This window comes from Borostomias antarcticus (assembly GCF_949987555.1).
Source record: "Borostomias antarcticus genome assembly, chromosome: 9".
NCBI lineage: Eukaryota > Metazoa > Chordata > Actinopteri > Stomiiformes > Stomiidae > Borostomias > Borostomias antarcticus.
Genome location: NC_140242.1, coordinates 8,259,754 through 8,287,019, shown reverse-complemented (window position 1 = coordinate 8,287,019; position 27,266 = coordinate 8,259,754). Strand labels below are relative to the sequence as shown.

Genomic DNA, 27,266 nt, shown 5'->3' with positions numbered 1-27,266 from the left:
GAGATCGGGTGAGAAGTTCAGTCATCCGGGAGAGACTCGGAGTAGAGCCGTTGCTCCTTTGCGTCGAAAGGAGCCAGTTGAGGTGGTTCGGGCATCTAGTGAGGATGCCTCCTGGGCGCCTCCCTAGGGAGCTGTTCCAGGCGTGTCCGGCTGGGAGGAGGCCGCGGGGTAGACCCAGGACCAGGTGGCGGGACTACATCTCCGCACTGGCCTGTGAGCGGCTAAAGATTCCCCAGGCAGAGCTGGTTGATGCTGCTAGGGAAAGGGATGTCTGGGGCCCCCTGCTGGAGCTGCTGCCTCCGCGACCCGACCCTGGATAAGCGGATGAAGATGATGATGATGATGATGATGATGGGCCGAACATCGGCAACGACCAATGTTCCAGACCAAACTTCTCAGATTGTCGGGAGGGTGAATTGGGGATAAATCGGCCCAAAAATCATCTAGTGTGAGCCTGGCATTAATGCAGGTTCTTTGCTCCCTCAGGACACAATAATATCCTGTAATGTGTGATGAGCTGTTATTTTCAAATCTTGTGGTGTGTGTTTGTTTGAGATTCGCTAGAAGAACATCTATTAACATTCTCCTAAATGTGTGATGCAACCCGATTTCAAAATCAGTTAGGATTTTATCTTTAATCCTCTAGTGTGAGCCCGGTTATAAATCTTAATATTTCGTGCCCACCAAAGTGTGGGAACGAATTAATATATCATGCACACAAATTAATAGTTTGTGGCCACGAGTCAACCAAATCGTGGGAACGAGTTAACCAAAACGTGGAAACTAATTGTATCTCGTGCCCAGGCAATAGCATTTAGAGCGCACACAATAGTATAGTCCTCTGTCCTCTATGGCTGCATAAAGTTTTGGCCGGTTTAAATATGTTTTTTTTACCAGCCCATAAAAAATTATATATAGCTTCATTAGGCCTATATCTCCCTAATACCTTGCGTGAATTTGAATGAAATTGTTTGCCATAATGTCATCCAACTGTGGAGTGAGCTTGATACCCAGGTACGATAAACCATATGGCTGCCATACAAATTGTCAGCCCTGCCTAACTCTAGGTGGACAAAGTCTTGATAGAGGCATTGCCTCACACTTTGACCAGTTTATTTTATACCCTGATACGCCTGAAAGAGTCGATCAAGGTGAGAACGTGAGGCACAGTTGTTGCGGGGTTTCTAGACAGTAATAAATATAGTCTGTGTATAGAAGTAGTTTATGTTCCATACTATGTTGTTATTTTGCCTGATAGCAACTGCCTGTGGTTCAAGTACCAGTGCAAAAATTAAGGGCAATAATGGGCAGCCCTGCCTCGTCCCTCTATGAAGCTGAAAAGGGGGGGATATCCTGCCATTTGTTACAACAGATTCTGTAGGGTTGTAATATAGTAATTTGACCAATTTAATAAACGGTGAACCAAGCCCAAATCTTTCCAGTGTTTAAAAAAGGTACGTCCATTCCACACTATTGAATGCTTTCTCAGCATCAAGTGAAAAAACTACAGTTATATCCGTCCTCCCCTGGAGATTTCCCACTTTGTAGATCCCCAATAGACATGTCAGTGAGGTTACACCACTTTAGCATCGCATGTTAATTTCCCATAGACTTTTAAAAAATCCTTATATTTCGAGAATTCAGTCATGAACCCAGCTAATAATTCATCAGAGGAATTGTGATGATAGAAGCCAAAAGTCCATATGGTATCAACCTTGTTTAAAGAAAATCTTTTTTTTGTTTTATGTTTTATTTGCGGTAGCATTGAGAAATACTACACTACCCACAATCCTCAAATGGAAATGTGTACACGGTCAACGGTTGGGCGCAGGCTACTGTGATTGAGTGATTGATGTTTTTCATTCATTTTTGATCTAAGAACATTAACAAGTGTTCTAGCTCACAAATTACTTGCAGGAGACTTTTAATACTAGCAAGATCAGATTTGTCTGTGTCATCGAGTACTAGACCATTGTCTTGCACGTCCATCTCATCGTCAATCATTAAGTAAATTTTCTGCTTTCTAGCTTTTCGAGGTGCCATTTGCTCGCGAAACTATTTATAACTACTTTAGCTAACTTTGATCCAGTTTGTTGGCTTTATAATGGGGATAAAGTAACTCAATTAATCAGAGTAAAAGGCTGTGCGGTCATTACGGTCTCTCGTTTCACCGGAAGTCGCACCCCCTGGTTGGTTGGTTCTTTAGGAGGATTAAGCAAAAACTACTGGAGCGATTTTCATGAAACTCCACGGAGGGGTGTAGCATGGGCCAACTTAAACCCCATTTAATTTTGGAGCGGATCCGAATCAAGGGGCGGATCCATTAATTAAAACAAAACTTTGAGTGAAGCCATCTCCCTGTGGGGGGGCGCTAGAGACACAGGGTTTGGACTGGGGTGTCCGGGGGGAGACCCCACACCGGCTGAGACCTGCGGGGGGCACCACAGAGCCGCCCATTCATCTCCATTCATTTTAAAGACTTTTTAGGAGCGAAAAATTCCTCCCATTCATTGTCAATGGGAGGATTTAAATGGTCTAATCTCGACGTCGGAACAGCCAAGAAATGCATTCATGGGCAGAGGTCTGTGCTCTCTGAGCACCATTTCTAGTTTGACATGTGGCAGTTATCATCAGAGGTATCAGTGCAATGTAAGATGTTGCACCTTGTGCTTTCTTGTCCGTGAAGAAGTGTTCTGTTTTTAATGGCAATTCAACCTTATCTTAACCACTCTGACTTTATTTCCCCCTGTCCCTATGCACAAGGAAGTCATTGTCTAAATGACCACTTCCTTATATCATCTGAGCTTTTACATTTGACAGTTATATTGACAATGAATTAAGATTTACAAGAAATCTGGACACATATCGACCAGTATTGTGTTAAATGTTCTAGAAGTCCATTACAAATTGTATTTTTTAATAGGTTTGGAACTATTGCCAATTGTATTATTGCGTTACCTGTGGGAACATACAAAGAGACTACAAATTGGTGGGATTTTGTTGCTTTGTGATGTTAAATTGATATGATAAAAGAAAAAGTTAAAGTGTATTTTACTTGATTTCTTATCTTTATCTTCTTTTATTGTTATTCTTCCATCTTATTTTTCCTGCTTTTTGTGCATTTTATGTCTATTTTATTTGAAGTACTCCATAAATGTAAATTCTCTGTTGTAAAGCACTTGGAGCTGCCTTTGTTTGTATGAAAGGAGTTATACAAATAAAGTATAGTTATTAATTTATTATTTATTAAACAAATAAAATAAAGCAGTTTTATTATTACTATTCATATTATTATCAACAGAAGCACTGCAATGCAACAGAAGCAACTCGATCACTTGAACCAACACCTGACAACACCCTGTCTATATGATAGACAATAACAATTGCCTCTTGCCTGTACAATAGGTAATAACAACTGACTGTACAACAGTATACTTGAATTTCAATAGTTGCACCACCTATATTACTTCCATGATTGGATGGAATAAGTAGATGCTCTATTTGATAGACTGCTAGACTATGGACGGTAATTTGTCTACCTAAGAGTGGAATGAGGAATTGATCAGTGCTGTTAAGATATTGTAAGGACAAGTGATAACAAGAATTCCAATGTACCCAGTACCTGTACTTGTTACATAATACTAAATAAACATTCTATTCTATTTCTATTCTATTTGTAAGGGATAATGAACGAGGGGCGGGTCTTTGTGCTGTTTAAATGACCAGCCGAGAAGGTCATTACCTCCGCGGAGGTCATCTAAACAGCACAAAGACCCGCCCCTCGTTCATTATCCCTCTTATACAACGGCCTTTCAACAGAAAACATAATTCTGAGAACAAAATACATCTATTGCTGATATAAGCTTTGAAAAGTTGATAATTCATGGTTAGTTATACAATTTCCATAACCAGTAACTTTTATAGTCACTCTCCACCCAAATCTAACGCTATGACGTTATCACTCGTCCAGACCCAGGAAGCAGTCTCATTTTATTAGTAGGCTAATTGTTGTATTGTTCTGCTGTTGCATTGTTTTGCTATTCTGTTGCTATTTGTTCACCGCTGTTTTATCTTGGGCAAGCTTGGAAACGCAGTGGTTTCTATATCAATCACTATATCATGTTTGGGATGCTACGGCTCTTGTTTGGGTCAGTTGTATCTTGAACTGCGCATTGATTTAGAACATGTTTGATGCCGGGCGTATATACCGGGCATTGTGGATAAATAATGTATGCCTCTCGAATGCGTCTTGGCCAATCACAATCGAATATTCACACAAGCCGTTGTATAATAAGCATCAATGCAGTGTAAGATATTGCACCTTGTGCTGTCCTGGCCATGGAGAAGTGGGTTAGAATCATGTATGCTGGCCATTGCAAGCGCCTTCATCACATGACACTTCAAAATATCACCAAGCCGATGAGAGCAGGTTAGACAGAATCAATCTCTTCCCAAAACACAACAGGCAGAGCAAGATGGCGATCGGTGCTGATGGTCAACTGTGCAGTCGTGATGCAATTCACTTTACTACTCACGATATACATATCAAAGCCATCTGCTGTTTTTCCATAGGGGCATATAATAACCCCAGCATTGTTGATGAGGATGTTCAGCTGTGTCTCCTCTACAGAAAAGAAGACAAAACATATAAATATCATTAATGTGGTACACAGTTCATCCAAGTTTAAACTCAAGCAGATAGGCTAATCAATGGAAATATCAACAGATGCTGACTTGCTGGCTAAGTAGGCCTAATGTGTTTTGTCATGCCACACACTCATACCCTTGTTGATGACTTCTGCAAACTCCTTGATTGACTTTGTGTCTGCCAAATCAAGTTTCAAGATTATAACATTTTGGTTGCCAGAGCCTTCTTTGACTTCTTCCATGGCCGCCGCTGCTTTCTCCATGTCTCTGCAGGCCATGATGACCCTGGCCCCTATTGAGACATAGTGAAGGGGGAAATGGCTCTAGTAAAAATATTTGTATTACTATTATTTTGACAAGAATCACACTGAGGGACATACTATATCAACCTTGAACTGATGGTTCCACCTAGTGGCACATGATAATATAGCTACAATTGGATGCTTTGTTTCCAGGACTATGGGGGAGATGAGCACCACCCCTCTCATCACCCAAAGTTATCTTCAATCTATAGCTCAACACCAGATATTGATTTATTCTCATTAATAGGTTTGTAGGTCTACTGTAGAAAAAAAACAGGGCTAGTACCTACCAGGGTAGGAATTTCACCATTTTAGGTTGCCGTATGAAAAATGTACAGACTCTTTTCACTTAAAAACCTCTTTTGATGAAGACATCAGGAACACATTAGATATGTATATGTACAGTAGGCTACAAGTGTTAGAAAGGGGAATACCCCTCTTTACAGTGCAATACTATAGGGATCAGTGCATCAGTAGTACAGTTGTACGTTTGTAACCATAGTGACTGACCTCTCATGGCAGACAGGCCTCAACACTGACTACACTGATCTCCTCCCCCCTGCACCTCCTCCCCCTAAACTCACATCCTGTCATTGTCACAACAACAAGCCCATCTCCTGGAGTGACACAGAGGTGGTCGGAGTCTTTTGAACACTCTGCGGGATCTTGACACACACACTTGGTGGCTGATTCTGAAATGAAAAATTAGAATCACAGGGTCAAGTCACACACACACACACAACCACAGACAAGTAAGGTAGTCAAACACAGTGAGATCTAAAATAGGATACTCCACTCGATACATATCTTCCCCTCACCCTAACCCGGGTCCGTATCCTTTTCCTACACCCCACCCTACCCTAACCCCTGCCTCTATCTGGGCCCAGGCACATTCATGCACACACAGACATACACCAGTGTTTGCCATGCCTCTCCTATGATGTTATTAGCCTCTCTTACTCTGAAAATGTAATTTAATGTTATTTATTGCTCAATAAATGTTCTTAGCCGGTAGACAAACATACTCCAGGAGCTTGCTCGATCGCCTCGTTGAGAGGGGTCAGGGAAGAATTTTTACAGCTCACTTATATGGCCCCCGGGTGATTACTGTTTTTTTGCTTCCCTCTGGAATATGTAGGGGTGGGATGTCTGCCCACCTCCCTTGTTCTCTGTTAAGCGCATTGTGTTGCCTCTGGGTATGAAATGCGCTATATAAATAAAGCTTTGATTGATTGATTGATTGATAACTACAGCACACAGGGTCCCATTCTGGCCCTCCTTTTGTGCTATACAGTATTGGTTTACCTTGAGCATGTGGGAACCTTTTCTGGGGCCCAGACCACAGACATACTGGAACAGACTCTGGGTGTAGGGGTGGGATATGGCTTGGTTCACATCCATACCCAACTCATTGACCCGGTTGATGAACTTCAGGCATGTGTTTGACCATTGGAATGAAGTACATTTCAGTCATGAAAGTTCCCCTTATAGACAGAGAAAATGGATGAAATAAAACAGCAATTTTGCGATTACCTAGTTATTTTTAATGTGCACATGAGCCAGCAGTCAACTTGTAGTTGATATGACTCGGTATTATTAGCTATGATATTATTATGGTATTAGAATAAAATCAATGACAATATCCCTGGTCACCACATCACTTCATGCAAGTAACATTAACGGTAATGTTACATAAACAATAAATTAATATTGAGATGAAGGACCAATAATAAAGAAAACGACAGAGTTTGGCTAACGTGGAACACAAACAGAAGTTTTGAAATTAGCGTGCAAACTTGCGTTAGCCATTGAGAGAGTTGTGGACCAACTTGAAAGTATATCATTATTAAAACATCAGGCATTCATGATACAACAATTAATGACCACTATTATGTTAATATTTACCTGTAAACGGGTCACCGATGCTGGTGAAGCTTTGTGGTTCACTTTGTGGTGAACATAGCAATAGCAATAGCAATAGCAATAGAATTAATTATTCCTGGGGCCTCATTTATCATTGAGGTACGCCTTCTTTTACACGGTCTTTTCCGCGATTTCAGGCGTACGCCATCCCCCCCCCACACAGCGAAATCTATCAAGCTGAAAGGGCGAAAATTTAGTCGCCTTTCTACGCGCTTTTGTAGGACACCTCTCAAGTAGCCGTACCGATTTACCATGGATGTATTATAAGAACTGGATACAGCTACTCCATTCACTGGCCGCTATCAACAATGAAGCCCTATTGAACCGCGCCATCTTGGCAAATTTGTAGTCATTTGACTATTTCCGGTGACTTTTGACTTGCGCAGTTGTGCTTTTCTGGCCTTCCGGTGACTTTTGACTTGCGCAGTTGAGCTTCTCTGGCCGACGCGCGTCCACGAAAAAGTTCACATTTATCTGAAATGTAGACGCACGTTCCCGGCTCTCTCGGCTCTCCCCGCTTTGATTTAGCAATGAAAACCGGCTTGCATATTAACCTGTTTTTGTCAAATATATCAATTGGAGAAATTATTTTTTCATCCAGGCATCTTAGTTTTAACAGGTTAAATATAACTGAACATGTTTCGTTTGCTAGTAGATGGTATTCATTCCGTTCGCGATAACGTTATTGCAGCCAGGCTAAATTCCTCCAGGGAGCCAGTGACCGGCGAGTTGAAGAGCTTCACTCCCCGCCAGCAGGAGCATTGGCCGCGGCTACCGCATCTCGGATAACCCGCTGAGTTCCTGGCTGCTATTTCACACTCGCCCTTGATCAATCCCAATACCGATCCATGGTAATAATGAATCAATCGTTCAGATCAGATCGGCAGTGCTGCATGCATGTTACAACATCATTGTTAGCTTTATTAACATAACCATAGCCTACATTTATCTCTAACGTTAGGCTATCCATCTTACACCAGTCGGCCATTCGATAGCTGGAAGCGGTCAACGCCAACGTTGACTGAAAACACCCAAACTCAGTGTATCGTTTCATCTTCATGCTACACATCAACTCCTTTACATTGTATGTGAATAAATTCCTGTTATTCTAAAAATATCCCATTTCTGTCCATTCCTGGAAAAGGCTAATAATTGCTGTCAAATGATCACTCCAGTTTATCAACGTATCCCACTACCATTTCAACTATGCACAGGAGATTGTCTTATATATATATGTGTGTGTATGGAGCAATTGTTTTTAATGTCCGACTTTTGTCTGTGCTGTTCAGTAAATGTGCATCTGTCCTAATTTATTGTAGCCTATCTGCTACACAACCTAGTTCAAATTTATGAATCTCCCGCGGCGTGATCATTTCCAAACCAAATTGCGGGGGGGGGGGGGGGGGGGGGCATTAAAAGCATTACAAATTAGACATTAAAAGCATTAAAACGAAATGTGAAACAGCATGACAACATACATATTCCTTGATTATTTGTATGCTGTGTTATCCCGTCTGAGTTTGTCCTGTTCGTGATTGGTCTCGTGTTCCCACTCGATAGGCTTGCACCTTGACGTTGGTGAGTGGGCTTTAAACCATGACGGGCTGTATGTGTATGTGTGTATGTATGTGGTTTGTGTGTCATATTCTATTATTGAAATGTAATAACAGAAACAGTGTGCCTCCTCTTATCCTCACAGCTCAAGCCATTTTTAGGAGACCAGTTCACACCTCAACCAGACCTGCTGCTGTTTAGGACCTGCTTTAAGCCCTTTTTTGTGGTGTCCGTTTTCTGTGTTCTGTGTCAAGTAAGCCAACCCACCTTCAATGCAGTGTAGCCTCCACATTTGAATGGTTACAGCAGTCTTGTCGTCTACAAGCAACAGTCTCTGGCTTTGCATGGCAATTTATGTAGTATCATCCGAGTTCTACAAATGCTGTACTTTTTTGTACTGTAAGTAACCCCTCAATTATTCAATTTTACTGGGGAGCAGTGACCATAGCCTACTTGCCAACCCTCCTGACTTCCGCGGGAGATTCATAAATTTGAACTAGGTTGTGTAGTAGATAGATAGGCTACAATAAATTAGGACAGATGCACATTTACTGAACAGCACAGACAAAAGTCGGACATTAAAAACAATTGCTCCATACACACATATATATATATATATATAATGTTTCACATTTCGTTTTAATGCTTTTAATGTCTAATTTGTAATGCTTTTAATGCCCCCCCCCCCCCCCCCCCCCGCAATTTGGTTTGGAAATGCTCCCTATTTCTGAGGTCCCAAGGTTGGTGAGTATGGCAAGCTATAAGCTATTAATACAAGCATACCGCTCAAAAAGGGCTTAATACATACAACAAACTGATCAGGCTAATCATTTTTTAATGAAAATGACCACAAGACAACCTCCTGTGCATAGTTGAAATGGTAGTGGGATACGTTGATAAACTGGAGTGATCATTTGACAGCAATTATTAGCCTTTTCCAGGAATGGACAGAAATGGGATATTTTTAGAATAACAGGAATTTATTCACATACAATGTAAAGGAGTTGATGTGTAGCATGAAGATGAAACGATACACTGAGTTTGGGCGTTCACCGCTTCCATTTATCGAATGGCCGACTGGTGTAAGATGGATAGCCTAACGTTAGAGAGATAAATGTAGGCTATGGTTATGTTAATAAAGGTAACAATGATGTTGTAACATGCATGCAGCACTTCCGATCTGATCTGAACGATTGATTCATTGTTACCATGGATCGGTATTGGGATTGATCAAGGGCGAGTGTGAAATAGCAGCCAGGAACTCAGCGGGTTATCCGAGATGCGGTAGCCGCGGCCAATGCTCCTGCTGGCGGGGAGTGAAGCTCTTCAACTCGCCGGTCACTGGCTCCCTGGAGGAATTTAGCCTGGCTGCAATAACGTTATCGCGAACGGAATGAATACCATCCACTAGCAAACAAAACATGTTCAATTATATTTAACCTGTTAAAACTAAGATGCCAGGATCAAAAAATAATTTCTCCAATTGATATATTTGACAAAAACAGGTTAATATGCAAGCCGGTTTTCATTGCTAAATCAAAGCGGGGAGAGCCGAGAGAGCCGGGAACGCGCGTCTACATTTCAGATAAATGTGAACTTTTTTGTGGACGCGCGTCGGCCAGAGAAACTCAACTGCGCAAGTCAAAAGTCACCGGAAATAGCCAAGTGACTACAAATCTAGCCAAGATGGCGCGGTTCAATAGGCCTTCACTTTAGATTTCGAATCCTGGGGGCTTGCGATTTACACGGTTTTCTACACCCTTTTTGAACACAGGGGGAACTGACGACGCAGGTGGTGCGTCGGTGAATTACAATGTTTGATGGAGAGAATAAGAGCGAAAGTTTATGAACGCACAATCATGTAGGCTAATAGCCCAATTCAGCACCAACATATATCGCAATGCAAGATCGTGTCCTCTAACCGGCTCATTAATGGTCCGATATGGATTTGTTCCGCAAACTTAACCTATGCGCACACCTAATGCAGGCACTCCATCAAACGGCAATAATTGACCAATTAGATTGTCATTAATATGTGATCATGTGGACCTGTTTGCTGTTTGGTAAGCATATAAATGACAGTCATCCTGTGCGTAATGCGAGCCTAAATGAATCCGGCGCTACTCGAGATAGAACTCCAAAGAGGTGACGGCGATGGCGACTGCACCCACATAAGGGCACCATCATTGAATGAATACGTCTATGTGAATCGCAAAAATGTGCACACTATAAATACCCAAATCATATGTGACGCCGACATGCTCATCACAAGTGTAGTGGCACGGTGGCCTGGCTCGACGCAGTACTCATCAATCCTGGCGCACAGCAGGGTAGGGGCTAGACTGGAGGCAGGCGCTGCGCGTGACGGCTGGCTTGTTGGTGTGTGCATAGCCAAGATATATTCTTTTTCTTCTTTACTTTAATCTTTATTAGCATTTTCCATCCATACAACGACAATACAATAAAACATAAAAACTTACAATAACAGCTTATGGGTACTTCCATCCATGCAGCTTTTTCCTCTTAATCAAATATTACAATTTCAATATTAGTGGTATCATCACACTTCCTTCTAGAATCCATCCATTTTTCCCATCTCCCTTCAAACTTTCCTTCCTGCATCCTCAATGCATGCGTGAACTTCTCCCTAACATAAATCTTCTCCACAACACCCAGCCACTGCTCCTTGGTTGGGGGTTCCACCTTATACCAAGCGCTCATTATTGTCTTTTTACTAGCAACCAATAGTACTTTCACTAGGTATCTGTCCCCTCCTTGTACATCATCCTGTGTTATGTTTGCCAAGATATATATTCAAAGCTGATAAGAATGAGAACCAGTCAAGACCCCACCACAAAATGAGGACCCAAGCCCTCAGCCCCCTCCCCGTCATGAGGGTTACCAGCGGGGCCAAAGGGCCCGCACTGAGGTCATGCGCCAGCTATGAAGACAAAGTCAGGTTCACATTGTTACCATTTTATTGTCTGTTGGTGGGTGACTGTGTGAGGTGTGTGAGTGCGTTTGTGAGTGCATGTGTGAGGTCCGTGAGTGTGGTAGTGAGTGACTGTGTGAGGTCCGTGACAGCATGTGTGGGAATGAAGTGCAGTGAGGATGTCCTGTTGGCTCTGGTGGTGTAATGTGGTGACCTCCACCAACTGCTGCACAACTGCCCCAATCCCTTCTGCCATGTCCCTCTGGGCCTCTAGGGTCATGAGCCTCCAGCACAGCGTCTGAGAGGAAGCCCAGCCCTCAGGGACCCTTGAGGCAGGGACGCTGGCAGCCGGAGGTGGAGGCGTGGGCGGTGGAGACGGAGACGGAGGCGCTGGAGATGGCACTGGAGGTGGAGGCCGGCGCGCTGGAGGTGGAGGCACTGGAGGTCGTGGCGCTGGAGGTGGAGGCTGCAACCGGCGGGGGCACGACCGTCAGGTCAAGGACCACTGCAGACTCCCCCTCCTCTGAGTCCCACCCCACGTCAGAGTCTGGAGAAACAATTTCAGTCATTTTCTTTGAGTTTGTCTGTTAACTTGATTATGCATTAAACATTTCATTGTGTAGCCATATTCAATTGATATGTTTTTCTGTTGGCAGCCAAATAAATGCTTAAGTGTGATTTACCGGGTGATTTAGATGAGAGTCTTAATTTCCAAGAGGGGAAAATGTTTAATGTGGTCTAACATTATGAAGTGATCATCTGTGTTATCGTTCCCTGTTTTTGGTCCTAAATCAATCATAGCCTACCACAGAATGTGTGGAATGTTTGCTTTCCTCACAGCCACATAATACAGCATGTCCGTGTAGCCTACGCCAAATACAGGATGCACGAAACGTACAGTAGGCTACCTAAACTGTAGGAGCAATCAGACAAATGTAGGCTCGTACAAATACCTTCCGAAGATGATTTTCTTTCCTCGCGTGGACCTCACCAACAAGCACATGCACCTCCGTCTCCGAAAAGTTTCTCTTCTTTCCGCGTTTTTCCATAAACGTAATTGTCTTGCCTTTTTTTCTCCACGCTATATTATGTCGGTTCCTTCCGGGGTATCCACGTTGTGCGCTGTCATAGTTTTGACCATATATGGTTGAATTTGGGCGTGGCGAGGGCGGAACACGAGGCGCGTGCACGTCCGCTGTCTTCTACGACACCGTCGGATTTTTCGTTGAGGAATCGGCGCAGCAGCGTGTACGCCATGTTTGACAGATCCGAAAAGCGTGTAGCCTAAATATTCTCGTCGTACGCGGCAGTTCGCCCTTTTCTCGTTTTCGTCGTACGCCCTCTTTTACACCTGAATTTACACGCTCTGGGGCCTCATATATCACCTCTGCCGTCACCTCTTTGGAGTTCTATCTCGGCCAGTAGGCCGAGTAGCGCCGGATTCATTTAGGCTCGCATTACGCACAGGAGGACTGTCATTTATATGCTTACCAAACAGCAAACAGGTCCACATGATCACATATTAATGATAATCTAATTGGTCAATTATTGCCGTTTGATGGAGTGCCTGCATTAGGTGTGCGCATAGGTTAAGTATGGGGAACAAATCCATATCGGACCATTAATGAGCCGGTTAGAGGACACGATCTTGCATTGCGATATATGTTTGTGCTGAATTGGGCTATTAGCCTACATGATTGTGCGTTCATAAACTTTCGCTCTTATTCTCTCCATCAAACATTGTAATTCACCGACGCACCACCTGCGTCGTCAGTTCCCCCTGTGTTCAAAAAGGGTGTAGAAACCCGTGTAAATCGGTACGACAAGTTGAGAGGTGTCCTACAAAAGCGCGTAGAAAGGCGACTAAATATCCGCCCTTTTGGCTTGATAGATCGCGCTGTGGGGGGGGGAAACTGCGTACGCCTGAAATCGCGGAAAAGACCGTGTAAAAGAAGGCGTACCTCAATGATAAATGAGGCCCCAGGGCTCTCTCTTCAACTGACTTTTACACTGGATTCTCTATTTAAAACAACACTATGGATATTATGTACATCATTTGCTACGAGACTGGACGGGCCTAGCCTCCTTTTCCTTTGAAAGGACCTTGTGTCATAGAGCAGTGCATCTTCTAAGGTTGTCAGGCAGTACTTGCGCACTGGTTTTGTTTGGGTGGAGCCCATCTGTTATTAGCAGGGAAGATATCACCAATAAGAGATCAGTTATTCGCAAAATCGAATCCAGTCGCTGTGCAGAGCTTTTGTAGCCAGGAGTGGAGGGCATAAAGTCTAGACCACTTCTCGCCTCCTCTCTGAAGGGTGGGGACTGAGGAGGGGGGCAGAAATTATGACTTTGAGAGCCGAGTCCAGAAGGGAGGAAAATAAATTAACATAGTTCGTTTTTTAAGGCGCCAGACTTGAGATCCATGATGTAATTTGTGCCAATGTTCAGAATGATGTTTTGGAGGCAGGGGTGATGGTAGGGAGCCTCCGGTGAAAGATCTGACTCCTCTAGGTTGATGGTTTGTCCTGGGGGGCCGCATTGCTCTCTGGTCCCCCCGTCCTGAGTGGTGCGGGGCTCCGCTCCCCTCTGACCCTTCTAAGCTGGGGTGTGTGAGAGTGTGTTGTGTGCCGTGGTGTGTGTGTGTGTGGGGGGGGGGGGGGGGGGGGGCTGGCTCTGAGGAAGGCCATGTCAACTGTGAGGCTCCTCCCACTGGGTCCTGCTACCTCACTGCTGGGGGGAGGGGGGGATATGAAGTGATATGATATTATGCCTTTTCTGCATCAATTTGTGGTGGAAATGTATTTATTTATGTAAAGGAAAACACAATTCAGGCACCAGGTAACATTGAAAAAATAATAGAATATAATGCAGAAAGGCTCATTCTGTATTGCTTTCAAATATTTATTATCCTGTAGATCATTAACATGCTCATACAAGCTGTACAGTAGGTAGGTAGGTGGCCTACAGTAGATAGGTAGTATAGGTAGGTAGATACTTTATTGATCCCCAGGGGAAAATTGCATGAACAAGTATATTATTCAGCTGGAAATGTCTTTATTTATGTAATGGAAAATACACAATTCAGGCACCAGGTGACATTTAAAAAATAATAGGATGTACAGTAATGCAGAAATGCTCTTATATTGCTTTCAAATATTTATTCTGTCATTTATTACAAAGCCTTATGAAATTGCACAGTATTTCAATGATTATTTTGTATCTAAGGTGGAAAACTTGAGAAGAAATATGAATGGTGGACAGGTGGTGTGTACTTAATTAACTGAAATGTCAGACATCATCATGAAGGATAAAGAATGTACATCTGAATTAAGGACCATGGAAACCAAAAGAGTGTTGGAAATGTTATTAGCTATTAAAACTGAAAAGCCATCAGGCTTAGATGGTAGCCTATAGATGGTAGGTTACTGAGAATTTCAGCACAGCAGATAGTAGTTGTAGTAACACACATTATTAATCAGAGTATAAAATGGGGAGTAGGCCCTCATCTTTGCCTCCTTCCAAGCCTAATTCCATTGCCTAAAAATGCAAAAGCAACGCTAACAGGTGCGAATAGCAGACCTGTAGGCATTTTGTCTGGATTAGCAAAATTAATGGAGAAAATTAAACTAAACTCAGATTCACAGCATGTTTACAGGGATGGCTATTCAACGTGCACGGCTCTAGCTCAAATTGTGGATAATTGTCTTAGGAACATGGATGAGAAAAAGGTGGTACTGTAGGGGTCAGTTTTATTAGACTTTAGTGCGGCATTCGACGGGATAGACCATGAAATGTTAGTAGATAAACTAAGAGCTTATAGTTTCAAGCAGTGGCGATTTTACATTAGGGGCAGGTGGGGCAGTGCCCCACCAGGTGGCGCTGTTGTGCAAGATGCATCTTAGCCTACAACTGTGTTTCGGAAAAATCTAATTTATAATTAATACAAAATAGTGATTCAGTGGTGAAAATAGCATGTATAAATATAATAAACCTGACTGACACTATATATAGTGCTGTTTTGCAGTAATTCCCTTTGTATGAGTGTGTCACAGACTGCTCTGACTCGGCAGAGGGGCACCTAAACGTTCTCCCCTACTGTTGCTATAGCGACAATGTGAGCGTGGTCGGGAGTAATGTGAAAAAATATCACGCAGATTTAATTGGGTGGAGGGGCAGAGAAGTCTCTTCCCCTACGAAATCTACCTGGCAACAGGTTTAGCCCGGGAATAATAAAACAACGTTGATCAAAGTTGAACTACTGGGTCATTGTCGATGTCGATCTACGTTAGCCAATGCTGCTAGCTAAAGTTTTGTAGAGATTAAAAGTGTTTTCAGGTGCAACAATGAATAGTGTAGATTATTTGTTGAATGTGCGGTTTAGTACATTGAAACTTGAAGAGAAACTGGAAATAAAACGTTTAGGGCCATACGACCAGAAGAATTGGTGCTGCTTCAGGCTGCAGATAAGGTAACCCGTACCTTCAAACAGGAATGGTTTGAGAAAAAGAAGTGGCTAACTGCTAGCACCTCGAAAAGTGCGCTGTTCTGTTTCCCTTGTATTCTTTTTGGTGGAGACTCTGTTTGGGCATCGTCTGGATTCAAAGACATCTGTCAGAAAGAACAGCGAAGCATGAAAGCTCTGCGTCCCATCTGAACTGTGCCATGAAGCTGGGTTTACTGGGGCAGCTCAACGTCCAGGCACAACTAGATGATGCGTTTCGCCGTTCCATCGCGGAGCACAACAAACAGACCGAGGAGAATCGGTAAAGTGCACTTTTATTAAACTGTGTGGGAAGTGTGAAATGGGTTTGCGTGGTCACGAGTCAGCGAACTCACTGAACCCAGGCATTTTTCGGTGCATTTTTGAGACGATGTGTGAGGGGGACTAATGTGGACAGTGCGCCTTCACTCTAGTAGACTATTTGGGAGTGATATACAGTAAGTGGAGTACTAATAGGTTATGCGTAGTGCCCAGGTCTGATGGGTGCACACCTGTCACTTTCAGAACCCTGGACCGGGCATGCGCTCTCTTATGGGTCTAATTAGCCTACTCTGCGTGTGTTAATGTGTCGTTATCTTTGTGTGTTGTAGCCTCTGCTCTGATGTACCTACCGTAGACTAATTGGCTACCTTCAGTTCTTGTGATGGTGACATAATATAAAACTGCCCCTCCAGAAATGCCATGCTAAAATCGCCACTGGTTTCAAGTCTGTAGCAAGTTATTTGTCAGGTAGAAAACAGAGAGTGTTCTTTAATGGGAGCCTATCGGATAGTAGAGATGTAAAATCTGGTGTACTACAAGGGAGCTCTCTAAGTCCATTATTATTTACCATTGGTCCTGAATAGGGCTAATTTGGCTACATACGCTGATGATACAACATTATATATGGCCTCATCTACTGTGGAGAAGCTATCAGAAGATCCTAATAAAGAGTTGCAGCAGGTATTGGAGTGGGTTAAGAAATATAAAATTGTGTTAAATATTTCAAAAACTAAGTAGCCTATATATTATTTGGAACTCAATTTATGTTACAGTAAAATCCTAAATTAAATTTAGCATTAGATAAAACAGAAATTGTACAAGTTGATCAAGCAAAATTACTTGGTGTAACGTTAGAAACCTGTCATGGTCTACACACATAAATTATATATTAAAGAAAAAGGGGAGAGGATTAGCAGTGATTAGGAGATGTGCTAATTATTTAACAGAGACATCGGTGGTGCAGGTTATACAAGCTCTGGTTTTGGCACATTTAGATTATTGTACAGCTGTGTGGTCAGGTGCTGCAAAAAGGCAGCTAAATTAGCACTTAAATGTAGGAATAGAACAAATGTAATAAAAATGCATAAGAGTCTTATTAATTTTTTAGAAATATTTGTGTGAAGAAGGAACCATATTATTTATATGAATCTATTAGTTATACAAGTGATAGACATGCGTATTTAACAAGACAGGTGGCATTAGAAGGTTTTACTATGCCAAAACCTAGGACAAATGCATTAAAGAGTACGGTGATGTATAGGGCAATGTCAGCGTGGAACTCCCTACCACCAGAAGTTATTAATTTGAGGGGACTATAATCCCATACAAGCACTGATTAAAGTCGCACAGTAATGGACGTTTGAGATCATCTAACTTCCGTAGTTTGATGTATTTCCGACGCAAACAAGCTATGAGGGTGGGACATAGTTTAGAGGAATTTGATTGGAACATTGACAAGTGGACGGGTTTTAAGAACTTTAGACAGATTCGATAGAGGGATTGAAATTTGTTGGTTTAATTGAGACCTTGTTGTAGGACTGATAATGAATTATTTTTGAGTTGGTATTGATGCTGTGAAGGAGTGAGGAGTGGTTCCTCTATTGATAAAGGAATTAGTTTTAATTAATTGTTAACTTGTTAATTTTTTATTGTATTTTAGTTTGTGTTTGTATGTAGAGTATGTATGTTTGTATGATTTGTATACTGTATTTGTTTGTATATTTGTATGATTTGTATATTTGTTTGTATTAGCCTATATGTAGACCCCAGTAAGAATACCTGTCACATTGGGTGATAGCTAATGAGGATCCGGAATAAACATTAAACATTCTCCTGTAGTATGATCATTTACATTCTCATATAAACATTAAGGTGTGTAGGTACAGTAGAAGGTAGGTAGGTAGGTACTGTATTGATCCCCAGGGGAAAATTGCATGAACTAGTATATTTAACTTCTATTCAGCTGATTGAGTACACAATCTAACAAATCTATGAAATCTAACATTATACAGTAGAAACCATCTGCATGAATCGTATAGCCTACAGTAGAAACCAGTTGCACACGTATGAATAAATAAATGAATGAATAAAGTCTATTGACTATAAAATACAATAAGTTGAAGGTTAGCTAGAAAAAGATAAAAGCAACTATTGCACTACAGCAACATTACATCTCGCTTGTTAAGGCCAGACAGAAAAGGGTTTGTAAATTCCCCAAATCCCCCTTTTTCCAGCTCAGTCAGGGCTCTGAAAACGTGTTGTACATAAATACACGGACAGTATGTCAGGGGCAGTGAGGGTCAGTAGCAAGCCCGATTTAATGCACGCTAATACGACGCAACGGCGTAAAGGGCCCACAGCCCGCTGTGGGCCCTTTCCGCTGCACAGTCCGCTACGGGCGTCCTGCGTTCCTTGGAGCGGACTCGAAGTGGCTCAAGTTCAAAGCTCCGCTAATATAAGCGCGATTCGATTGCCGATTTGATTGGCTCTGTGACTGGAGTATTTACATACCGTGATTTGATTAGCTGGTGATTTGACTGGCTGCTTGAGTGAAGTTTTGTGAGCGACTTCGACTTGAGAGACAACATAATATAGCCAAAGATGTCAATTGAAACTCAAAGAAAAGTGAAAGTTGGTCGACTAAACGTAAAAAAACTAAGAGGAAACACATTTACTGACAAAAATCCCAAAGTTAACGGGGTATTTCAAAGTAGCTGCAAGTGCTGGGCCTGAGGACGAAGACCCTGCGTCAACATTGGCCGATGAGTCGCCGGCAGTTAGAGCTGAGGAGACGGGCAACATCAGCCACAAGCAGGCTAGGCCTTTTGCACACCAGATATTTTGAGCTTGTAAACAAGAATGACAAGTTTAATTAATAAGGTTGATTAACGTTCTACTCCATTGTAACAGGGCCGTAATCAAAGCTATTAATTACACCGATGTAGGCTACGCCTACGATGGATGCCCTGTCAAAGTAGCTAGCTACCTGCCGGGCTATGCTCTATAGCTAGCATAGCTTTACTCGTTTTTGAAAATGTAGCGAAAGCTTTAGCTAAATTCAGCTGCTGCAATGCTTCATAAGAAATACCATTAAGATTAATAAGAAAGATGGACCTGTCTTCAGTATTTCCAAAGATGGATATAGCCTTAAGGATTTACTTAACTCTGCCTGTATCCAATGCCTCTCGAGAGCACTCCTTTTCAAAACTCAGACCTCAAAAACAGACTGCGCTCTACAATGGGACAAGAAAGACTCAACCACTTGACATTGATGTCTTTGGAAAATGACATTCTGAGAGCCCTTTACTGCTCTAATTAAGAACTTTGCCAGGCGTAAAGCCAGGAAGAAGCCTTTTTAAAGGTAAGAATGCATTGAATGCAAATCAAATTTAAACCTAAGGCATTATTAGCCTACCTGCGTGTTTCTATTGATCAGTAGGCTATCTTATGCTTGCTCTAATTGTGAGTGGACAGAATGATGCGTGCAGCCAGGTTGTATGTGATGAATAGGTTTTTGTTATTGATGCTCAGGGCTTGTGTTGGTGAGGGAGGGGGGTTAAAGGGAGCTTGCCTGCGTCATTAGTTCAGAGTGATGTTGGCGCTAGAGTGTGGATGTTGCTGGACCGGAGTGTGTGCGCCTGGCTTAAGAGTAGAATTGTAAATTTTGACTTATAAATATGAAACTTGGCTCAAATAATAAGCAAATTAATAATACAATATGCTGAGTTGCAGAGATTGTTACAATATAGTGAAATTCTTTGTGTGTGTTGGTAGCAGTGGCGGGGGTGGTGTTGCTGGTGGTGGTGAGGGTACTGTTACTGGGAGGGGGGGGGGGGGGCTAGGAAAATGCCTAGCCCCGGGGCCCATGGGTGTCTTAATGCGGGCCTGGTCAGTAGTACATGTCTCATTAACTATTCCATGACTGGTAACTCTAGGAACATGTTGTTTAATTGATGTTTCTGACCTGTTATTCCCAATTCTTGGTAATTGTATCACTTCGTTACCTGGTGGTGTGTAAGTGTTTGACTGACCTGCTTTATTTTTTCCCTCACTGACTTGAGCACTACAGCTAAAGAGGGTGAGAAACACTGGGATGAAGGTAATACCATGGAGGGCCCCAAAGGAAATGACCAGGAACATGATCTTAAAGAAGGTTCTGAAGATGTAGCTCTCAGCTGCAGCTAGCACCACCACACCTAAAATAGTAGACACAGCTCCCTGAATAATAGGATACCCCAAGTTGAAGATTGCATCTATTGCTTTTTTATCAGCTGTGGACTCTTTACTTGAGACAAAGTGATAAGAAATATGCGCAGAGAAGTCCACAGAGAAACCAATGCAGATGACCAGATTGATCATGGATACGGAGTCTAGATTAACATCCCATAATGCCATGAAACCAGAAACTCCCACTATGATAGAGGCAATGGCAAAGGTCACCCACAGAGAACATATGGGATTGGGAATCAACAAAAGGGAGATTACCAGCATGATGATAGTGGCCACGACAATGTTTTGGATGGTGTTACTAACAATGACTTCATACTGGTCATAGAAAATGAAAGCAGGATGGTAAACAAGCAGCGCCCCGGGACAGTGCTGAGCTGTCTCTCTGAACTTAATCAACATGTTTTTTTCATCTAGGGCCGTACGAATGTTGACTGTCTGAACAAACATTCTAGAGGCATATATCGCAGACACAGAAAAGTTCACATCTTGTCTAAAATCGTGTGTCATACTTGACAAACTGAAAAAATTTGGTAAATTATCAATGAACACTTTTTTGTCATTGAGATTCAGATTGGTTGCCTTTCCATAATTTAGATATTGATGAAGCCAAGATATAACCATATCTTTGGCAACCAATGGTTGATCATCAATGTTTAAATTCTCAAATTTTTGTAGACAAATATCCAGTTGCTCCCGGGCACTGACATCCCAATATTTGAACTCTGTGTCTGTCACAACAAGCATAACATTTGGTCCATACTCAGAAAAGTAGTCACGCTCATTATCGTAATAGCTACCGACATATGAGTCATCAGTTGCTAAATTTTTCAGATCGATGCCCTCTTCCATTTGGCAGCAACCATAAATGCTTATAGCCAAATACCCAGCATAAAGCAGCATCACAAATACTTTGGTTAATTTATTTGTCAGAAATGGCCCATAATAACGCTTGAAAAAGTTGTTAATTGGCATTAATTCTTCTTCCCTGGTCTGTTTATCATAAGCTCCCCCTACAGAACACAGATTATACTTATCAGAGTCAGGTTTTGGAACTGTCAGGCAAGTCAGCCAGTGTCTGTTGCTCGCCTCTCGTTGTCCATTCAGTGCCAAGAAGGCACCAAAGAAGGTTACATTGTATAAGTAACAGAACATAACAGCTGTGCCAGTGTACATACAGAAAGACTGTACTGAACCAAAGGGAGTTAGGAGACCTACGTAGAAAGCCAAGGCATTGGTCAGTGTGGTGATGGTGATGGAAACAGCTGCATCTTTGTATGTCTCTGCCATACGGTCCTCTAGAGAGATGTCAACTTTAGTATGCTGCCAGCAAGATATCATGATGAACATATCGTCAACACCAATTCCTTTAGAGAGAGTAAAAGTAAGTTTAGTAAATGTGGCCTTTGATCAAAAGCAAAATGATACAAACAAAGTAAAGAAAGCAATGTTGCATTGCAAATGATTTGTGAGTAAATGTATGTGTTATATGTTATGATTAATAAGACTCATAGTTTGGAAACTTACCCAGAATCAAGAACGGAGCTGTGGCCACAGTCATGGCGAAGGGCATTCCACAGTAGAGCAACAACCCAAAACTGGACAGCACGGCCATGCCAGCTGAGATGACACCAAAGGAAGCCACCCAGACCTTGTTCCTCACACAGTCCAACCTAGAACGACAAGCAGAAGAAACAACAATTCACATCCTTTTAACTGCACACTGCTTTTAGATTTTTTATTTGGCAATTTGTACCACAACCTCTCACAAGAGTAATTTTTTCATGAATATAATGTACAGCTGTGGTCAAAAGTTTACATATACTTGTAAACTACATGTCATGGCAGTCGTGGGTTTCCAATAATTTATACAACTCTGTTTTTCTTCAATAGAGTGATTGGAGCACATACGTCTTTGTCACAAAAATAATTTATGAAGTTTGGTTCTTTTATGAAATTATAATGGGTCTACTTAAAATGTGACCAAATCTGCTGGGTCAAAAATATACATACAGCAACAGGAATTATCAATTTTGGTGATGTAGAAAGTTGTGTGTCAATCAAATTAGCTTTGTGGTATGGCCTCATAACGTCTTATGAATTATTATGATCGACTACAGCTGGTGACTTCTCTGAGACCATTTAAATAGGGCATATTTGATACAATCATTAGACTCAGCCACAAACGCTACAATGGGAAAGTCAAAGGAGCTCAGCACGGATCTGGAAAAGGGGATCATTCACTTGAACAAGTCAGGAAAGTCACTTGGAGCCATTTCAATGCAGCTACAGGTCCCAAGATCAACTGTGCAAACAATTGTTTAAGTACTGTATAAAGTGCATGGCAAAATTGTGTCACTGCGAGCTATCACCTGCTGCTGAGAGAAAATTGGTCAGGTTGGTCAAGAGTCAACCGAGAACCACCAAAAAGCAGGTCTGCAATGAATTAGAAGCTGCTGGAACACAGGTGTCAGTGTCCACAGTCAAGCCTGTCGTGCAATAAGGAAGCCCTTGCTCTAGAAGTGGCACCTTAGGAGTAGTAAAGGGAAAATGCATGTTTAGCCCTGTTTTAAGGTTACTTATGATCATATACAATGGTTCAGATCAAAACGTTGACAAAATTAGCACTTTTGAGAAAGTCTGATAATTGCTCTACCACCGTTTTGGTCATACAATGGATGTGGGTGGGCACCTTGAAAAATCTTTCAAAAACATGTTAAACTCTCGATTTCAAAGACAAGAAGCTCACCGAGGTGTTAGTTGGCGTTCTGACATATAATTCGCCATAAAGTAAGATTCTAGTTCATCTGGAAGGGCTTTTTTTTAATATTAAGCATAGGACTATTTAGTCACAGCACATACGTGTGTAAACTTTCGCAAACTAGGTAGCCTAGCAACATAAACAATAATAATAGCTACCGTAAGTAGTTCCGCTTCCTGAATCCCCTCTGCGGATTGATTTACACATCTACAACGGTCGTAATGTACTGTATGCCATTTTATATTTAAAGGTGTAATATGTTATATGTGGATTAAAAGAAACGAAAGAAATATTTTTTTTCTAAAATAATACATCCATAGGGCTTTGTGAAGGCTGCAGAGTAAAAGTATTGCTTTTCCATAAAAAATGATATTTTGTCTGAAATTATTACATTATGAAATTTTGATGGCCCGACAATGACACTGTTGATATCATACCAGCCAATAGTATTACAGCGTTGGTACTGCACGCTGGGTTGCCAGGTACTATTCTAGCTTCACCACTGTGAGATTAGCAGTAGCCAGCAAACGTTATACCTCCATGAATTAGCAGCATTATCGATGTTGTTAGCATCAAGTGTATGTGCGACTATAAAACGGCAGCTTTTCCGTCCACTTCTGCTCACTCTTTTCAGCTAAACGTTTGGTAAAATGGTCGAGTTTTGTCGTCCTCCTTCTCCGCCTAAGCCCCGGCGAACCGTGCGATACGAATCTCAAAAGCTCAGTGACCGAAGAAGGAGAAAAAGTCGGATAAATATCGGCCAGCCTTTGCTCGTTGGATGGAGTTTATGGAGTTTCATGGGATAAAGTCGCATGGTGACATGGCTACTTTTCTACTAAACCGGTAAGCTAGCTAACTAGCTATCGTTATCTTTCTTGGAATCTGCATAGCCAGACCTAATGTTATCTCCACACTACAGCATCTAACGTAATTATTACATGGCACTCTGAAATACTTGATTGTGATTACTGTTGACTACTGAAATACGTTGTGTTGTTGCAGTTCTTATCTTTAGACACTAGATGGGGGAAATAATCCACATACTACATAGCCTATTATACCTTTAATAATACACTTCATAATATATGATAATCAATATATTACAATATGTTGAATAATACATATTCATGTTTCTCATATTTCTTATTGGAGAAACCCAATGGGTTGGGTTGGATCTTGGGCACAGTTGGGTGTTCCAACAGAACAATGACCTCAAACACACATCAAAAGTGGTAAAGGAATGGCTAAATCAAGCTAGAATTAAGGTTTTAGAATGACCTTCCCAAAGTCCTGACTTAAACCCCAACGAGAACATGTGGACAGTGCTGAAGAAACAAGTTCATGTCAGAAAGCCAAGAAATTTAGCTGAACTGTACCGATTCTGTCACCTAGTTTAGGTGAAAATGGTCAAAGGACATGTAACCAAATATTAGCATCACTGTACGTATATTCTTGACCCAGGACCAGCAGATTTGGTTACATTTTCAGAAGACCCATATAACTTTCATAAAAGTTTCACTTCTTCAACTTCAGGTTTTTTTGTGACAAAGTATGTGCTCCAATCACTCTATCACAGGAAAATAAGAGTTGAAGAAATTATTGGAAACCCAAGACTGCCATGACATACATGTTCTTTACAAGTGTATGTAAACTATTGACCACTGCTGTAGGTACAGTAGTTGTATATTAGGATCAGTGTCTAGTGGTGACTGAAGAAGTGGGTATAATGTCAGCGGATATAATGTCAGTGGGTATAATGTCAATTTACCTCTACCCCAGTGACAGTAAAGGGCGAGAGATAATGTTTTCGGTGACGTGTTTGTCCGTCCATTCGTTAGCAGGATTATGTAAAAACTACCAGACCGATTTTCATGAAACTCGGTGGAAGGGTGAAGCAGGGCGAACTTAGAAACCATTACATTTTGGAGTGGATGTGAATCACAGGGCGTGTCCACGAGCTGCCCAAACATGGCCAGCCATTCACCTCCATTCATTTTTTCGACTAGGATTATGCAAAAAAATACCAAATCTTTTTATGAAACTTGTGGTGGGATGTTGCATGGGCCAACTTAGAATCCAATCATATACAAATCATGGGTGGATCCACAAGCCATTTCTTGATTTGTCCATTCACCTCCATTAGTTTTTGGACCAGGATTACACAAAAACTACCATTCCGTTTTTTATGAAACTCAGTGGAGGGCTGTAGCATGGGCCATCCTAGAAACCATTACATTTTGAGCAGATTCGAATCACGGGGCAGGTCAACAAGCTGCCCAAACATGGATGGACATTCACCTGCATTCACTTTTTGGACTGTGGCTCAGGAGCAAAAAATCCCCCCCATTTATTGTCAATTCTCACCATGGGAAGGTCACAGAGATACCGGGTTTGAACTGGCATAACACTCTCGACCTAACAAATGCAGCAATACCAAATATGTCCTGATCATACGCACGTGTGCGCGCACAGAGACACGACATGCATTCATGGGTGGAGGTCTGTGCTCACAGAGCGCCATTTGTACTCTGATATTGCTTTTACAGTTTTTACATCAGTGGTGGATAAGTGTAGCCTATACTGTGTTTCTGTGGATAAATAAGTGAGCATATTTATACAGTACAAATATACCTCCGTCACCACACTACTGATGATGCTGCAATCAAATGTGCAGAATTTAAAAGAAAAGTACAGTAAACCATACCTCATACAAGATACGATTGAGAAGGTAATGGCCAGGGCATATGTCGCGGAGAAGAGTGGAATAATGGAGTCAGAATTTTTCTCAAATTCTTCTTGCCTTGACAGTGAAGTGAAATAAGAAATGGACACCTGCAATGATCAAGGAGAGATTAGATGTTTGTGATGATTGGATTCTGAAATTGAATCTGAAACTCAGCACAAGCTGAAGCACAACTAGCAATTCATCAAGACAGATTGATGAAAACAACCGTTTCGCGGCAGAAAATAGATTTAGAAACTGCATTCTAAGTGCCCCGACCACCGCCATTACATGGATATACTGGCTCGCGCTGGATTTTAAATTTCTTCTACATGCCTCCGAACTACACCAAAGTGATCTCGGTGAGTCAAACGTCTTATAATATGTCGTAAATAAGGTCCAGGTTGTCAAAAACGAGCATTGTCCTTTAAGGGTTGTAGGGGGCCTAAACCGCTATTAGTTCAATATAGCACTTATGACATTTCAAATGGCACACATTTCTCTTAAAAGTAGTTCTTACCTGTCCTCCTTTCATCTTAGAAGCGATGTTTATGAATTCTCTCAGCCACATGTTATTTGCGGTCTCGTTATCGTTCAAGAAATAGAAGAGTCTAACTGCGCGTGCGATCTCAATTTGCCCTGATGAGGTATTGAGCGTCACGCCACCGATTTCAGATGCCGTGAAAATACTGGCGTTGAATGGGTACGTTATAAATGTGCTCTCAGCCTCTCCTGGATTTTTCACAATATCAAAAATTGCATTAATCATACATTCCCCGCCTTTCTTTGCACAAAGGTCTTTGAAACTAAGTGTATCTACGGTAAAATCTCTGACGTGTTGATCTATTTGAGCTACATCTTCAAAAGCACGGTTTGTGAGGATATTTGTTGGGTTTGTCAAAATGAGAGACGCAAAGGTCCCTTCAGTGTACATTCTCAAACGAGAGAAATCAGTGGCATTGTATGGAAAGTTTGTTTTGACCACCAGTCTCTCCTCCTTAGCAGGTCCATTCATAGGTGTAAACTGTTCTTCGATGTCGTTTGCTTGTCTGTCTGCAAGGAAGTAGAATCCTCCGCCGAGACCAGCAGAAATGAACAAGGGAATTATCAAAAACCACCAGGGATGTCTTCCAACAAATTTGCCAAGCTTCTCAAAACCCTCGGCTAAAGGTTTTTCAATGCAGTTCGTATTGCACCTAGGCATTTTATAAATAGGCCTACTGTTTCAACTTGTAAAGGACGGTTTGAGAAAATCTATGCTGCTGAGACAACTTGCTTTGAAATTTCCATTCAGGTCCGATGGCAACTTCTCAAAACCCTTGGGTTTTCAGTGCATCCAGGCATTCCGTAGATACTTTTTCAACTTCAAAACCATATCTGAATGTGGCAGGATGACACTGTCTTCTTAAGAACGCCCATCACACCAGGAAGGCTTA

General features: G+C 41.9%; 1 protein-coding gene across 1 annotated transcript; it reads right to left on the bottom strand.

Moving 5' to 3' along the window:
• Nucleotides 1-4,430: 4,430 nt before the first annotated feature.
• LOC311312814 (patched domain-containing protein 3-like) lies at nucleotides 4,431-27,034 on the bottom strand (the record flags this gene model as incomplete). The annotated part of the gene is made up of 6 exons (XM_084442821.1): nucleotides 4,431-4,624; nucleotides 4,784-4,939; nucleotides 20,152-21,714; nucleotides 21,875-22,020; nucleotides 25,813-25,940; nucleotides 26,351-27,034. The coding sequence occupies 6 exons, from the start codon at nucleotides 27,032-27,034 to the stop codon at nucleotides 4,431-4,433; spliced, it is 2,871 nt and encodes a 956-aa protein (XP_084298947.1).
• Between the last annotated feature and the right edge of the window lie 232 nt (nucleotides 27,035-27,266).